The sequence below is a fragment of the Scyliorhinus torazame genome, chromosome 13, assembly GCF_047496885.1.
Source record: "Scyliorhinus torazame isolate Kashiwa2021f chromosome 13, sScyTor2.1, whole genome shotgun sequence".
Taxonomy (NCBI): Eukaryota; Metazoa; Chordata; class Chondrichthyes; order Carcharhiniformes; family Scyliorhinidae; genus Scyliorhinus; species Scyliorhinus torazame.
The window spans coordinates 92,148,732-92,165,371 of NC_092719.1; the positions used below are offsets into that span (position 1 = coordinate 92,148,732).

The 16,640-nt window shown below is 62.0% G+C and overlaps 1 protein-coding gene across 1 annotated transcript in view; it reads right to left on the reverse strand.

Moving 5' to 3' along the window:
• Positions 1–2,362: 2,362 nt before the first annotated feature.
• Positions 2,363–16,640, reverse strand: part of nopchap1 (NOP protein chaperone 1) — a 30,228-nt gene continuing 15,950 nt past the window's right edge. Inside the window, exons 2-4 of the mRNA XM_072471960.1 lie at positions 3,511–3,594; positions 3,022–3,158; positions 2,363–2,827 (exon numbers count right to left, since the gene is read on the reverse strand). Of these exons, the coding sequence (XP_072328061.1) occupies positions 2,639–2,827; positions 3,022–3,158; positions 3,511–3,594 (410 nt within the window). The 3' untranslated portion in view covers positions 2,363–2,638. The remainder of the gene's footprint in view (positions 2,828–3,021; positions 3,159–3,510; positions 3,595–16,640) is intronic.

Here is a 16,640-nt window from a genome sequence, read left to right on the forward strand (position 1 = left end):
ATTCTGCACTGGGATCTTCATTTAGTGGGTTTTGCACTGGGATCTTTATTTAGTGGGGTTCTGCACTGGGATCTTTATTTAGTGGAGTTCTGCACTGGGATCTTTATTCAGCGGGGTTCAGCACTGGGATCTTTATTCAGTGGTGTTCTGCACGGGGATCTTTATTTAGTGGGGTTCTGCACGGGGATCTTTATTCAGTGGTGTTCTGCACGGGGATCTTTATTTAGTGGGGTTCTGCACGGGGATCTTTATTTAGTGGGGTTCTGCACTGGTATCTTTATTCAGTGGTGTTCTGCACGGGGATCTTTATTTAGCGGAGTTCTGCACTGGATCTATATTTAGCGGGTTCTGCACGGGGATCTTTATTTCGTGGGTTTCTGCACTGGGATCTTTATTTAGTGGAGTTCAGCACTGGGATCAATATTTAGTGGGGTTCTGTACTGAGATCTTTATTTAACAGGTTTCTGCACTGGGATCTTTATTTAGTGGAGTTCTGCACTGGGATCTTTATTCAGTGGGGTTCTGCACTGGGATCTTTATTTAGTGAAGTTCTGCACTGGGATCTTTCTTCAGTGGGTTTCTGCACTGGAATCTGTAGCCATGTAAACTGGTCAAATCCCGATCTAAAATGGCGACGGAAGAGGCTGATGGGAAAATCAGCCAACAGGACTGAAACAGACAGCTGCAGGTAAAAGTGTATTCGCCTCCGGGGAAGTCAGTCCAGACCGATACCTGCAGCCATCAACACCACAACAACCCAGCCATCTGCATATTAAGCAGCCATCCCCGGGAACAACTGCTACAAATTAGCAACAGAAAGCCGACCCAGACCTTGCGGCGCCAGCAGGGGCTGACACAAAGAAAGGTAAACGACCACCCCTCGATCAAGGAATCGCTCCAGTATTGGAGCATATCGAACCAAGTGATTGGGACCAAGTCCAATCACTTGGAACCAGGTACAAGGTCCGCCCCGAGAGGTGGGAAGCCCCTGGGGACCATAAGAATAGGGGCCAAGTTCAAATCGACCCTTTTTCCCCGCTCTGCACCCTTCGAGACCCTTGATGCAAGAAGACTGTAAGTTTTACTCCAACGATCGCTACCAGATAGTCACTCCTGACTATCGACATGTACCAGCTTTTGAATCCCGCAGGCTCAAAATCCATTCGAAAGACCATTCATTTCCCTGACCTGGTGGGCCATTTCCAAAGTTAAGTATTGGCCTTTTAGTGGTAGGTAGTAGTTTAGAAGTAGAATTATTGTATAAGTATTAATTGCTGTATATAATAAATGAGCGTTGACTTAACTCTTACTAAGCGGTGTGTTGCATTATTAATCATTACTTGGACTTGAACCACGTGGCGGTATCAGAAAGATACCTGGCGACTCATGAGCAAAGGTGACAGAATAAGAACAAATAAACTAAGGCTAAAACGAGCAACAAATCTTTATTGAGTGGAGTTCTGTACTGGGATCTTTATTTAGTGGGTTTCTGCACTGGGATCTTTATTTAGTGGGGTTCTGCACGGGGATCTTTATTCAGCGGGGTCCTGCACTGCGATCTTCATTCCCCTAATACATGACTCTCCTACCCTAGGAAAGAGCATCTGACAATCCACTCTGTCCATGCCACTCAATCTTGTAGACCTCTATCAGGTCGCCTCTCAACCTCCGTTGTTCCAGTGAGAACACCGAGTTACCTCTACTGGTAGTGAATGTCCTCCATACCAGGCAACATCCTAGGGTTCTGTACCTTCCCCAAAGCATCCACATCCTTATGGTAGTGTGGCGACCAGAATTGCACACAATATTCCAAATGAGGCCTAAGGTGCTGTCAAACCCAGCGAGATGCCAGAGATCACAAGCCCCGAATTACTCCCACTGCACATACCCACAAGGCTTTGAGCTGCAAGATGTGGCTGGCTATCACTTTATCCCTTTATTCTATGCTAGTCATGTATTTGCCAAGACGCCCTTAAACGTCACTATCATACCTGCTTTCACCACCTCCTCCGGCAGCAAGTCCCAGGCACCCACTACCCTCTGTGTAAAAAAAAAACTTCCCTCGCACATCTCCTCTAAACTTTGCCCCTCGAACCTTAAACCTATGTCCCCCTAGTAATTGACTCTTGCACCTGGGAAAAAACTTGTGACTATCCACTCTGTCCATACACTTTCAAAATCCATGAAGCAATCAGACTCTCTCAAATGGGTTGCAATTATTGAAGTCTATCTATTACCTGGTCACTATTAAATTACCACTGAATCAAAGTTGTATAAAAGCATTTCTGTCACTCCACTGCAGGACATTTGGTGAAAGTATTTTCATCAGGAATGATTAATGAGAAAAGCAGAAATACACTGCTCAGGAATGTTGTGCTCTGCTCTGTCTAGAGGTAAGCCGTTTTATTTGGTCGTTGAAAGGGCACACACTGGCAGTCAACATGAGACGCTGCTTTGCTGGATGATTGGTCCAGTACTCTCACTTCTGGGTTAACATGGCCGTTGATTGGTTAATTTGGCGTAGAGATCCGGTGAAACGGAGGATTGAATAATCCAAGCCTACGCTGGCATCATTCAGCTCATTGCAGCCCTTTAAGACAACAGAAAATAAATGTCCAATTGCAGAGCCTTGGGGCACTCACTTAGTGCCATCACTTGACAGAACTTCTATTTGACTTCTCGTTTGTCTCGGACTTCTGCGTAGTTTGAGATTTGCTTCTGTTACTTCCCCAAATGATTCACTCTCAGACTGAGAACTCTCATCTTCAGATGTTAACTCTTCCTCTCCACTTTCATCAGAACCATTCAATTCAAACAGAGACACATTCTGAAACAGTACAATGGATACAGGAAGCATCAGTAACAGCAACAATTTCCATACATCTCAGAATACAGGGTGGTGTTCATGAAGGTGGAAAGGATTAGGTGGGGTTCAGGGCTGAACAGGAGGTTTTTGATATGTGGTGTGCGCTGGCAGTGCCCCTGCCCAGTGCACACCATCCAACTGAGCTCCTTACTTACCATTTCAATCACCCTTCCTCGACAATCCTCTATATTCTCAATATCAAACCGACCCGGTTCTGATGTCTCCATTTGTCTCCTGAGTTCCTCATTAGCTTTGGCTAGCTGTGGTAGGAAGTTCTGCAGCTTGTCCATCACTGCACGCAAAGTAACACAACCATAAATGATGATTTATATTTAAAAACAATTTTTTATGTCAGTTTTGTTCCGCAGGTGATTGAATACATGTTTTAAATGGTGCTTTGGGTTTTAACTGGTAAGTGATGCCACCAAAGCCATGGTCCGTCCCCATTCACAGTCGGTTTTGGGCCGCCACAGCTGAACAATGTGCAGCCCAGGCCGGGGAGTGAACCACTTTCTGCTGCCAGTCCCACACTGAGACTCCCCCTGAGCAGCTTCACTATTCTATCCCTGACATTGCGATTCAATAAACTGCACTTATCAGCTGAAAAGTCAATAATTCAGACAAACTCCTGATTTCTAACTCACCACTGCTCCTTGGCAACTTCAGAATCTGTGGTGGGACTGAGCTCCTCTTATTTTCTTTGTTGATCAGAAGCTTCCTGTTAATATCTGGGAGACAAAATAACTGAAATTAAAGCAGAAAGTCCAAAAACAACATAACACCGGAGAGGGGGGGGGGGGGGGGGGGGGGGAAAGAGAACTCGAGGCTTCCTGAGCCCGCCCTCCTTGGGGGCTGGCCCGCAGCCCATCCTCCATCTCCATGGGCCCTCTCTGGAGGTCGGCCCTCCCTCCATCCCTCGTGCCGAAGAGGCCCTTCGGCCAATTGAATCTGCACCACCGCATGAAAGGCCTGACCCGCCCACCTAATCCCATTTGCCAGCACTTGGCCCATAGCCTCTAATGCTAACACGTGCCAAGTGCTCATCCAGGGACTTTTTAAAGGATGTGAGGCTTCCTGTCTCTACCACCCTCCCAGGCAGTGCATTCCAGACCATCACCACCCTCTGGGTAAAAAGGTTTTTCCTCAAACCCCCCACACCTCAGTTTGAACGTGTGTCCCCTCATAACTGACCCTTCAACGAAAGGGAACAGCTGCTCCCTATCCACGCTCCTCATAATCATGTACACCTCGATCAGGTCGCCCCCCAGTCTTCTCTGCTCCAGAGAAAACAACCCAAGCCTATCCAACTTCTCTTTATAATTTAAATGTTTTATCCCAGGCAACAATCTCATGAATCTTCTCTGTACCCCCTCCAGTGCAAACACATCCTTCACTGTGGCGACCAGAATTACACACAGAACTCCAAAGTTCTACACAACTCCAACATGACCTGCCTGCTTTTGTAATCTATACCCCGATTGATATAAACAAGTGTCCCATATGCCTTTTTCACCACCCTATTAACCTGCCCTTCCAGCAGAGGGCAGTAGAGTGGAGCTGCTGATTGGCTGTTGCGGAGGCAATTTGCATACGTCTGTTGTGCTCACCCTAACTTGAAGGTGTACCTGAACAAGAGACCCTAGCTGTTCAAGTGAAGATAAGCATCCAGCAGAGGGCAGTAGAGCGGAACTGCTAATTGGCTGTTGCGGAGGCAATTTGCATACGTCTGTTGTGCTCACCCTAACGTGAAGGTGTACCTGAACAAGAGAGCCTAGCTGTTCAAGTGAAGACAAGCATCCAGCAGAGGGCAGTAGAGCAGAGCTGCTGACTGGCTGTTGCGGGGGCAATTTGCATACGTCTGTTGTGCTCACCCTAACTTGAAGGTGGTTTGCAGAGGAGCTGTTGTCAAGTGACACTTAAACCCGAAACACTTCTTCAGTGTTTCCCTCCCTACCCCCTCCTCTAACCAAAAAAAACCCAACCGCTGTAAAGATCCCGAGGAAGGCTCGAGGGCAGGTAGAAGTAGAAAGAAGTTGAACTGTGACGTCACAGCCTGCAGGTAAGGGATTGGCTGGTGACTGGTAAGTAGTTTTTCTTTTATTTTCCCTCAGGTGTTATCATGCGGGGTGCTGAGGTTGCTGAGTGAGTGCTTGCTGAGAAGGGGAGTGAATAACAGGTAAGCTCTTTCTTTCTTTTTCTTATCTGGAGGGGATGGCAGGGAACATAGAACGATACAGCGCAGTACAGGCCCTTCGGCCCACGATGTTGCACCGACATGGGAAGTCAAAAAACAAAAGCCATCGAACCTACACTATACCATTATCATCCATATGTTTATCCAATAAACTTTTAAATGCCCTCAATGTTGGCGAGTTCACTACTGTAGCAGGTAGGGCATTCCACGGCCTCACAACTCTTTGCGTAAAGAACCGACCCCTGACCTCTGTCCTATATCTATTACCCCTCAGTTTAAGGCTATGTCCCCTCGTGCTAGACTTCTTCTCTCTCCCCCGCCCCGTCCTTCTTCTCTCTCCACCCCCCCGTCCTCCTTCTCTCTCCCCCCCACCCCGTCCTTCTTCTCTCTTTCCCCCCCCCGTCCTTCTTCTCCCCCCCCCCCCCCCGTCCTTCTTCTCCCGCCCCCCGTCCTTCTTCTCCCCGCCCCCCCCGTCCTTCTTCTCTCCCCCCCCCGCCCTTCTTCTTCCCCCCCGTCCTTCTTCTCTCCCCCCCCCGTCCTTCTTCTCCCCCCCCCCCGTCCATCTTCTCTCCCCCCCCCGTCCTTCTTCTCTCCCCCCCCCCCCGTCCTTCTTCTCTCTCCACCCCCCCGTCCTTCTTCTCTCTCCCCCCCACCCCGTCCTTCTTCTCTCTTCCCCCCCCCGTCCTTCTTCTCTCCCCCCCGTCCTTCTTCTCCCCCTCCCCGTCGTTCTCCCCCCCCCCCGTCCTTCTTCTCTCCCCCCCCCCGTCCTTCTTCTTCCCCCCCCGTCCTTCTTCTCTCCGCCCCCCCCGTCCTTCTTCTCCCCCCCCCCGTCCTTCTTCTCTCCCCCCCCCATCCTTCTTCTCTACCCCCCCGTCCTTCTTCTCCCCCCCCCCCGTCCTTCTTCTCCCCCCCCCCCGTCCTTCTTCTCTCCCCCCTCCCCGTCCTTCTTCTCTCCCCCCTCCCCGGCCTTCTTCTCCCCCCCCCCGTCCTTCTTCTCCCACCCCCCCCCCGTCCTTCTTCTCCCACCCCCCCCCGCCCCGTCCTTCTTCTCCCCCCCCGTCCTTCTTCTCCCCCCCCTGTCCTTCTTCTCACCCCCCCCCGTCCTTCTTCTCCCACCCCCCCATCCTTCTTCTCCCCCCCCCCCATCCTTCTTCTCCCCCCCCCCATCCTTCTTCTCTCCCCCTCCCCGTCCTTCTTCTCTCCCCCCCCCCGTCCTTCCTCTCTCTCCCCCCCCGTCCTTCTTCTCTCTCCCCCCCCCGTCCTTCTTCTCTCTCCCCCCCTGTCCTTCTCTCCCCCCCCCCCCCGTCCTTCTTCTCTATCCCCCCCCCGTCCTTCTTCTCTCCCACACCCCCCCGTCCTTCTTCTCTCCCCCCCCCCCGTCCTTCTTCTCCCCCCCCCGTCCTTCTTCTCTCCCCCCCCCGTCCTTCTTCTCTCTCCCCCCCCGTCCTTCTTCTCTCCACCCCCCCCCCCGTCCTTCTTCTCTCCACCCCCCCCCGTCCTTCTTCTCTCCACCCCCCCGTCCTTCTTCTCACCCCCCCCCGTCCTTCTTCTCTCCCCCCCCCCACCCCGTCCTTCTTCTCTCCCCCCCGTCCTTCTTCTCTCCCCCCCCCCCCCGTCCTTCTTCTCTCCCCCCCCCGTCCTTCTTCTCTCCCCCCCCCCCAATCCTTCTTCTCCCCCCCCGTCCTTCTTTCTCCCCCCCCCGTCCTTCTTCTCCCCCCCCCCCCGCTGTCCTTCTTCTCCCCCCCCCCGTCCTTCTTCTCTCTCCCCCCGTCCTTCTTCTCTCTCCCCCCGTCCTTCTTCTCTCTCCCCCCCAACCCCCCGTCCTTCTTCTCTCTCCCCCCCCCACCCATCCTCCTTCTCTCTCCCCCCCCCCGTCCTTCTTCTCTCTCCCCCCACCCCCCCCCGTCCTTCTCTCTTCCACCCCCCCATCCTTCTTCTCTCCCCCCCCCCCGTCCTTCTTTCTCCCCCCCCCCGTCCTTCTTCTCCCCCCCCCTGTCCTTCTTCTCCCCCCCCCGTCCTTCTTCTCCCCCCCCTGTCCTTCTTCTCACCCCCCCCGTCCTTCTTCTCCACCCCCCCGTCCTTCTTCTCTCTCCCCCCCACCCACCGTCCTTCTTCTCTCTCCCCCCCCCCCGTCCTTCTTCTCTCACCCTCCCCCCGTCCTTCTTCTCTCTTTCCCACCCCGTCCTTCTTCTCTCTACCCCCCCCCGTCCTTCTTCTCCCCCCCCCGTCCTTCTTCTCCCCCCCCCCCGTCCTTCTTCTCCCCCCCCCGTCCTTCTTCTCCCCCCCCCCGTCCTTCTTCTCCCCCCCCCGTCCTTCTTCTCCCCCCCCCCCGCCCGTCCTTCTTCTCCCCCCCCGCCCCGTCCTTCTTCTCCCCCCCCGCCCCGTCCTTCTTCTCCACCCCCCCCGTCCTTCTTCTCCCCCCCCCGTCCAGTCCTTCTTCTCCCCCCCCCCGCCCCGTCCTTCTTCTCCCCCCCCCCCGTCCTTCTTCTCCCCCCCCCCCCGTCCCTCTTCTCCCCCCACCCCCCCGTCCCTCTTGTCCCCCCACCCCCCCGTCCCTCTTCTCCCCCCACCCCCCCATCCTTCTTTTCCCCCCCCGTCCTTCTTCTCCGCCCCCCCCCGTCCTTCTTCTCCCCCCCCCGTCCTTCTTCTCCCCCCCCGCCCTTCTTCTCCCACCCCCCCGTCCTTCTTCTCCCACCCCCCCCGTCCTTCTTCTCTCCCCCCCCCCCGTCCTTCTTCTCTCTCCCCCCCCCCGCTGTCCTTCTTCTCCCCCCCCCCCGTCCTTCTTCTCTCTCCCCCCGTCCTTCTTCTCTCTCCCCCCGTCCTTCTTCTCTCTCCCCCCGTCCTTCTTCTCTCTCCCCCCCCAACCCCCCGTCCTTCTTCTCTCTCCCCCCCCCACCCATCCTCCTTCTCTCTCCCCCCCCCGTCCTTCTTCTCTCTCCCCCCACCCCCCCCCCGTCCTTCTCTCTTCCACCCCCCCATCCTTCTTCTCTCCCCCCCCCCGTCCTTCTTCTCCCCCCCCCCCTGTCCTTCTTCTCCCCCCCCCCTGTCCTTCTTCTCCCCCCCCCCGTCCTTCTTCTCCCCCCCCTGTCCTTCTTCTCCCCCCCCCCGTCCTTCTTCTCCACCCCCCCGTCCTTCTTCTCTCTCCCCCCCCACCCACCGTCCTTCTTCTCTCTCCCCCCCCCCGTCCTTCTTCTCTCACCCTCCCCCCGTCCTTCTTCTCTCTTTCCCACCCCGTCCTTCTTCTCTCTCCCCCCCCCCGTCCTTCTTCTCCCCCCCCCCGTCCTTCTTCTCCCCCCCCCCCCGTCCTTCTTCTCCCCCCCCCGTCCTTCTTCTCCCCCCCCCCGTCCTTCTTCTCCCCCCCCCGTCCTTCTTCTCCCCCCCCCCCGCCCGTCCTTCTTCTCCCCCCCCGCCCCGTCCTTCTTCTCCCCCCCCGCCCCGTCCTTCTTCTCCACCCCCCCCGTCCTTCTTCTCCCCCCCCGTCCCGTCCTTCTTCTCCCCCCCCGTCCCGTCCTTCTTCTCCCCCCCCCGCCCCGTCCTTCTTCTCCCCCCCCCCCGTCCTTCTTCTCCCCCCCCCCCCGTCCCTCTTATCCCCCCACCCCCCCGTCCCTCTTGTCCCCCCACCCCCCCGTCCCTCTTCTCCCCCCACCCCCCCATCCTTCTTTTCCCCCCCCGTCCTTCTTCTCCGCCCCCCCCCGTCCTTCTTCTCCCCCCCCGCCCTTCTTCTCCCACCCCCCCGTCCTTCTTCTCCCACCCCCCCCGTCCTTCTTCTCTCCCCCCCCCCGTCCTTCTTCTCTCTCTCCCCCCCCCGTCCTTCTTCTCTCCCCCCCCTGTCCTTCTTTCTCCCCCCCCCCGCCGTCCTTCTTCTCCCCCCCCCGTCCTTCTTCTCCCCCCCCGTCCTTCTTCTCTCCCCCCCCCCCGTCCTTCTCTCTCCACCCCCCCCCGTCCTTCTTCTCTCGCCCCCCCGTCCTTCTTCTCCCCCCCCCCGTCCTTCTTCTCCCCCCCACGTCCTTCTTCTCTCCCTTCCCCCCCCCCGTCCTTCTTCTCCCCCCCCCCGTCCTTCTTTCTCTCCCCCCCCCGTCCTTCTTCTCCTCCCCTCCCCGTCCTTCTTCTCCCCCCCCCCCCACGTCCTTCTTCTCCCCCCCCCCGTCCTTCTTCTCCCCCCCCCCCCCACGTCCTTCATCTCCCCCCCCCGTCCTTCTTCTCCCCTCCCGCCCCGTCCTTCTTCTCCCCTCCCGCCCCGTCCTTCTTCTCCCCCCCTCCCGTCCTTCTTCTCTCTCCCCCCCCCTCTTCCCACCCCCCCCCCCGGTCCTTCTTCTCTCCCCCCCCCGTCCTTCTTCTCCCCCCCCCCCCGTCCTTCTTCTCCCCCCCCCCCCGGTCCTTCTTCTCCCCCTCCCGGTCCTTGTTCTCCCCCCCCCGTCCTTCTTCTCCCCCCCCGCCCTTCTTCTCCCCCCCCCCCGTCCTTCTTCTGCCCCCGCCCCGTCCTTCTTCTCCCTCCGCCCCGTCCTCCTTCTCCCCCCCCCCGTCCTTCTTCTCTCCCCCCCCCATCCTTCTCCCCCCCCGTCCTTCTTCTCCCCCCCCGTCCTTCTTTCTCCCCCCCGTCCTTCTTCTCCCCACCCCGCCGTCCTTCTTCTCCCCCCCCGCCGTCCTTCTTCTCCCCCCCCGCCGTCCTTCTTCTCCCCCCCCCCCCGTCCTTCTTCTCCCCCCCGTCCTTCTTCTCTCTCCCCCCCCCCGTCCTTCTTCTCTCTCCCCCCCCCCGTCCTTCTCTTTTCCACCCCCCCGTCCTTCTTCTCTCCCCCCCCCCCATCCTTCTTCTCTCCCCCCCCCCGTCCATCTTCTCCCCCCCCCCGTCCTTCTTCTCTCCCCCCCCCGTCCTTCTTCTCCCCCCCCCCCGTCCTTCTTTCTCCCCCCCCCCGTCCTTCTCTTTTCCACCCCCCCGTCCTTCTTCTCTCCCCCCCCCCCATCCTTCTTCTCTCCCCCCCCCCGTCCATCTTCTCCCCCCCCCCCCGTCCTTCTTCTCTCCCCCCCCCCGTCCTTCTTCTCCCCCCCCCCCCGTCCTTCTTTCTCCCCCCCCGTCATTCTTCTCCTCCCCTCCCCGTCCTTCTTCTCTCTCCCCCCCCTCCCCCCGTCCTTCTTCTCTCTCCCCCCCCCCCCCCGTCCTTCTTCTCTCTCCCTCCCCCCGTCCTTCTTCTCTCTTTCCCCCCCCGTCCTTCTTCTCTCTCCCCCCCCGTCCTTCTTCTCCCCCCCCCGTCCTTCTTCTCCCCCCCCCCGTCCTTCTTCTCCCCCCCCGTCCTTCTTCTCCCCCCCCCCCGCCCGTCCTTCTTCTCCCCCCCCGCCCCGTCCTTCTTCTCCACCCCCCCCGTCCTTCTTCTCCCCCCCCCGTCCCGTCCTTCTTCTCCCCCCCCCGCCCCGTCCTTCTCCTCCCCCCCCTCCCGCCCCGTCCTTCTTCTCCCCCCCCCCCGTCCTTCTTCTCCCCCCCCCCGCCCCGTCCTTCTCCTCCCCCCCCCTCCCGCCCCGTCCTTCTTCTCCCCCCCCCGTCCTTCTTCTCCCCCCCCCCGGTCCCTCTTCTCCCCCCACCCCCCGTCCCTCTTCTCCCCCCACCCCCCCGTCCCTCTTCTCCCCCCACCCTTCTTCTCCCCCCCCCGTTATTCTTCTCCCCCCCCCCACGTCCTTCTGCTCACCCACCCGTCCTTCTTCTCCCCCCACCCCCCGTCCTTCTTCTCCACCCCTCCCGTCCTTCTTCTCTCCCCCCCCCCCGTCCTTCTTCTCTCCCCCCCACCGTCCTTCTTCTCCCCCCCCCCACCGTCCTTCTTCTCCCTCCCCCCCCCCCATCCTTCTTCTCCCCCCCCCCCCGTCCTTCTTCTCCCCCCCCGTCCTTCTTCTCCCCCCCCGTCCTTCTTCTCCCCCCCCGTCCTTCTTCTCCCCCCCCCGTCCTTCTTCTCCCCCCCCCGTCCTTCTTCTCCCCTGCCACCGTCCTTCTTCTCCCCCACCCCCCCGTCCTTCTTCCCCCTCTCCCCGCCCCGTCCTTCTTCTCCCCCCCCCCCGTCCTTCTTCTCCCCCCCCCGTCCTTCTTCTCCCCCCCCCCCGTCCTTCTTCCCCCACCCCGTCCTTCTTCTCCCACCCCCACCCGTCCTTCTTCTCCCCCCCCCGTCCATCTTCTCCCCCCCCCCCGTCCTTCTTCTCCCCCCCCCCCGTCCTTCTTTTCTCCCCCCCGTCCTTCTTCTCCCCCCCCGTCCTTCTTCTCTTCCCCCCCCGTCCTTCTTTTCTCCCCCCCCCCCCGTCCTTCTTCTCCCCCCCCCCCCGTCCTTCTTTCCCCCCCCCCGTCCTTCTTTCTCCCCCCACCGTCCTTCTTTCTCCCCCCCCCCGTCCTTCTTTCTCCCCCCCGGTCCTTCTTCTCTCCCCCCCGTCCTTCTTCTACCCCCCCCACGTCCTTCTGCTCACCCACCCGTCCTTCTTCTCCCCCCACCCCCCGTCCTTCTTCTCCACCCCCCCCGTCCTTCTTCCCCCTCTCCCCGCCCCGTCCTTCTTCTCCCCCCCCCGTCCTTCTTCTCCCCCCCCAGTCCTTCTTCTCCCCCCCCCCGTCCTTCTTCTCCCCCCCCCCCGTCCTTCTTCTCCCCCCCCCGTCCTTCTTCTCCCCCCCCCATCCTTCTTCTCCCACCCCCACCCGTCCTTCTTCTCCCCCCCCCCGTCCTTCTTCTCCCCCCCCCCCCGTCCTTCTTCTCCCCCCCCGTCCTTCTTCTCCCCCCCCGTCCTTCTTCTCCCCCCCCCGTCCTTCTTTTCTCCCCCCCCGTCCTTCTTCTCTCCCCCCCCGTCCTTCTTCTCTCCCCCCCCCGTCCTTCTTTTCTCCCCCCCCGTCCTTCTTCTCCCCCACCCCCGTCCTTCTTCTCTCCCCCCCGTCCTTCTTCTCCCCCCCCCCGTCCTTCTTTCCCCCCTCCCGTCCTTCTTTCTCCCCCCCCCCCGTCCTTCTTTCTCCCCCCCCCCGTCCTTCTTCTTTCCCCCCGGTCCTTCTTCTCCCCCCCGCCCCGTCCTTCTTCTCCCCCCACCCCCCGTCCTTCTTCTCCACCCCTCCCGTCCTTCTTCTCTCCCCCCCCCCCGTCCTTCTTCTCTCCCCCCCACCGTCCTTCTTCTCCCCCCCCCACCGTCCTTCTTCTCCCTCCCCCCCCCCCCATCCTTCTTCTCCCCCCACCCCCCCGGTCCTTCTTCTCCCCCCCCCCCCCCCCGTCCTTCTTCTCCCCCCCGTCCTTCTTCTCCCCCCCCGTCCTTCTTCTCCCCCCCCCGTCCTTCTTCTCCCCTGCCCCCGTCCTTCTTCTCCCCTGCCCCCGTCCTTCTTCTCCCCCCCCCCGTCCTTCTTCCCCCTCTCCCCGCCCCGTCCTTCTTCTCCCCCCCCCGTCCTTCTTCTCCCCCCCCGTCCTTCTTCTCCCCCCCCCCGTCCTTCTTCTCCCACCCCCACCCGTCCTTCTTCTCCCCCCCCGTCCTTCTTCTCCCCCCCCCCCCCCGTCCTTCTTCTCCCCCCCCGTCCTTCTTCTCCCCCCCCCGTCCTTCTTTTCTCCCCCCCCGTCCTTCTTCTCCCCCCCCCCCGTCCTTCTTCTCTCCCCCCCCCCCGTCCTTCTTCTCTCCCCCCCCGTCCTTCTTTTCTCCCCCCCCGTCCTTCTTCTCCCCCCCCGTCCTTCTTCTCTCCCCCCGTCCTTCTTCTCCCCCCCCGTCCTTCTTTCTCCCCACCCGTCCTTCTTCTCCCCCCCCCTGTCCTTCTTCTCCCTCCCCCCGTCCTTCTTCTCCCCCCCTGTCCTTCTTCTCCCCCCCTGTCCTTCTTCTCCCCCCCCCCGTCCTTCTTCTCCCCCCCCCCCCCCGTCCTTCTTCTCTCTCCCCCCCCCACCCCCCGTCCTTCTTCTCTCTCCCCCCCCCCCGTCCTTCTTCTCTCTCCCTCCCCCCGTCCTTCTTCTCCCCCCCCCGTCCTTCTTCTCCCCCCCCCCCCGTCCTTCTTCTCCCCCCCCCCCGTCCTTCTTCTCCCCCCCGTCCTTCTTTCCCCCCCCGTCCTTCTTTCTCCCCCCCCCGACCTTCTTTCTCCCCCCCCCGTCCTTCTTCTCTCCCCCCCGTCCTTCTTCTCCCCCCCCGTCCTTCTTTCTCCCCCCCCTGTCCTTCTTCTCCCTCCCCCCGTCCTTCTTCTCCCCCCCCGTCCTTCTTCTCCCCCCCCCCCGTCCTTCTTCTCCCCCCCCCCCGTCCTTCTTCTCCCCCCCCCGTCCTTCTTCTCTCTCCCCCCCCACCCCCCGTCCTTCTTCTCTCTCCCCCCCCCCGTCCTTCTTCTCTCTCCCCCCCCCCCGTCCTTCTTCTCTCTCCCTCCCCCCGTCCTTCTTCTCTCTTTCCCCCGCCCGTCCTTCTTCTCTCTCCCCCCACCCCCGTCCTTCTTCTCCCCCCCCCATCCTTCTTCTCCCCCCCCCCGTCCTTCTTCTCCCCCCCCCCGTCCTTCTTCTCCCCCCCCCGTCCTTCTTCTCCCCCCCCCGCCCCGTCCTTCTTCTCCCCCCCCGCCCCGTCCTTCTTCTCCCCCCCCCGCCCCGTCCTTCTTCTCCACCCCCCCGTCCTTCTTCTCCCCCCCCGTCCCGTCCTTCCTCTCCCCCCCCCCGCCCCGTCCTTCTTCTCCCCCCCCTCCCGCCCCGTCCTTCTTCTCCACCCCCCGTCCCGCCCCGTCCTTCTTCTCCCCCCCCCCCGTCCTTATTCTCCCCCCCCCCCCGTCGCTCTTCTCCCCCCACCCCCCTGTCCCTCTTCTCCCCCCCGGCCGTCCTTCTTCTCCCCCCCGTCCGTCCTTCTTCTCCCCCCCCGCCCTTCTTCTCCCACCCCCCCGTCCTTCTTCTCCCACCCCCCCCCGTCCTTCTTCTCTCTCTCCCCCCACCCGTCCTTCTTCTCTCCCCCCCCCCGTCCTTCTTCTCCCCCCCCCCACGTCCTTCTTCTCTCCCTCCCCCCCACCCCCGTCCTTCTTCTCCCCCCCCCCCCGTCCTTCTTTCTCTCCCCCCCCCGTCCTTCTTCTCCCCCCCCGTCATTCTTCTCCTCCCCTCCCCGTCCTTCTTCTCCCCCCCCACGTCCTTCTTCTCCACCCCCACGTCCTTCTTCTCCCCCCCCCGTCCTTCTTCTCCCCCCCCGTCCTTCTTCTCCCCCCCCCCGTCCTTCTTCTCTTCCCCCCCCACCCCCCCCGTCCTTCTTCTCCCCCCCTCCCGTCCTTCTTCTCTCTCCCCCCACCCCCCCCGGTCCTTCTTCTCTCCCCCCCTCGTCCTTCTTCTCCCCCCCCCCCCCGTCCTTCTTCTCCCCCCCACCCCCCGGTCCTTCTTCTCCCCCTCCCCGTCCTTCTTCTCCCCCCCCGTCCTTCTTCTCCCCCCCCGCCCTTCTCCCCCCCCCCCCCCCGTCCTTCTTCTCCCCCCGCCCCGTCCTTCTTCTCTCCCCCCCCCGTCCTTCTTCTCCCGCCCCGTCCTTCTTCTCTCCCCCGTCCTTCTTCTCTCTCCCCCCCCCCGTCCTTCTTCTCTCTCCCCCCCCCCGTCCTTCTTCTCTCTCCCCGCCCCCCCCCGTCCTTCTTCTCTCTTCCCCCCCCCCCGTCCTTCTTCTCTCCCCCCCCCCATCCTTCTTCTCCCACCCCCACCCGTCCTTCTTCTCCCCCCCCCCTGTCCTTCTTCTCCGCCCCCCCGTCCTTCTTCTCCCCCCCCCGTCCTTCTTTCCCCCCCCCCCGTCCTTCTTTTCTCCCCCCCCCGTCCTTCTTCTCCCCCCCCCGTCCTTCTTCTCCCCCCTCCGTCCTTCTTTCCCCCCCCCGTCCTTCTTTCCCCCCCCCGTCCTTCTTTCTCCCCCCCCCCCCGTCCTTCTTTCTCCCCCCCCGTCCTTCTTCTTTCCCCCCGGTCCTTCTTCTCCCCACCGCCCCGTCCTTCTTCTCCACCCCCCCCGTCCTTCTTCTCCCCCCCACCCCCCGTCCTTCTTCTCCACCCCTCCCGTCCTTCTTCTCTCCCCCCCCCCGTCCTTCTTCTCTCCCCCCACCGTCCTTCTTCTCCCCCCCCACCGTCCTTCTTCTCCCTCCCCCCCCCCCCCATCCTTCTTCTCCCCCCACCCCCCCGGTCCTTCTTCTCCCCCCCCCCGTCCTTCTTCTCCCCCCACCCCCCCGGTCCTTCTTCTCCCCCCCCGTCCTTCTTCTCCCCTGCCCCCGTCCTTCTTCTCCCCCCCCCCGTCCTTCTTCCCCCTCTCCCCGCCCCGTCCTTCTTCTCCCCCCCCGTCCTTCTTCTCCCCCCCCCCGTCCTTCTTCTCCCCCCCCCCGTCCTTCTTCTCCCACCCCCACCCGTCCTTCTTCTCCCCCCTCCGTCCTTCTTCTCCCACCCCCACCCGTCCTTCTTCTCCCCCCCCCGTCCTTCTTCTCCCCCCCCCCCCGTCCTTCTTCTCCCCCCCCGTCCTTCTTCTCCCCCCCCCCCGTCCTTCTTTTCTACCCCCCCCCGTCCTTCTTCTCCCCCGCCCCCCGTCCTTCTTCTCTCCCCCCCCGTCCTTCTTTTCTCCCCCCCCCCCCGTCCTTCTTCTCCCCCCCCCGTCCTTCTTCTCTCCCCCCGTCCTTCTTCTCCCCCCTCGTCCTTCTTTCTCCCCCCCCGTCCTTCTTCTCCCCCCCCCTGTCCTTCTTCTCCCTCCCCCCGTCCTTCTTCTCCCCCCCCCCGTCCTTCTTCTCTCCCCCCGTCCTTCTTCTCCCCCCTCGTCCTTCTTTCTCCCCCCCCGTCCTTCTTCTCCCCCCCCCTGTCCTTCTTCTCCCTCCCCCCGTCCTTCTTCTCCCCCCCCCTGTCCTTCTTCTCCCCCCCCCGTCCTTCTTCTCCCCCCCCCCGTCCTTCTTCTCTCTCCCCCCCCACCCCCCGTCCTTCTTCTCCCTCCCCCCCCCGTCCTTCTTCTCTCTCCCTCCCCCGTCCTTCTTCTCCCCCCCCCCGTCCTTCTTCTCCCCCCCCCCCGTCCTTCTTCTCCCCCCCCCCGTCCTTCTTCTCTCCCCCCCGTCCTTCTTCTCCCCCCCCGTCCTTCTTCCCCCCCCCCCCGTCCTTCTTTCCCCCCCCCCGTCCTTCTTTCTCCCCCCCCCGTCCTTCTTCTCTCCCCCGTCCTTCTTTCTCCCCCCCCCTGTCCTTCTTCTCCCTCCCCCCCGTCCTTCTTCTCCCCCCCCTGTCCTTCTTCTCCCCCCCCCCCCGTCCTTCTTCCCCCCCCCCCCGTCCTTCTTCTCCCCCCCCCCCGTCCTTCTTCTCTCTCCCCCCCCACCCCCCGTCCTTCTTCTCTCTCCCCCCCCGTCCTTCTTCTCTCTCCCTCCCCCCGTCCTTCTTCTCTCTTTCCCCCCCCGTCCTTCTTCTCTCTCCCCCCACCCCCGTCCTTCTTCTCCCCCCCCCGTCCTTCTTCTCCCCCCCCCGTCCTTCTTCTCCCCCCCCCCGCCCCGTCCTTCTTCTCCCCCCCCGTCCTTCATCTCTCCCCCCGTCCTTCTTCTCCCCCCTCGTCCTTCTTTCTCCCCCCCCGTCCTTCTTCTCCCCCCCCCTGTCCTTCTTCGCCCTCCCCCCGTCCTTCTTCTCCCCCCCCTGTCCTTCTTCTCCCCCCCCCCGTCCTTCT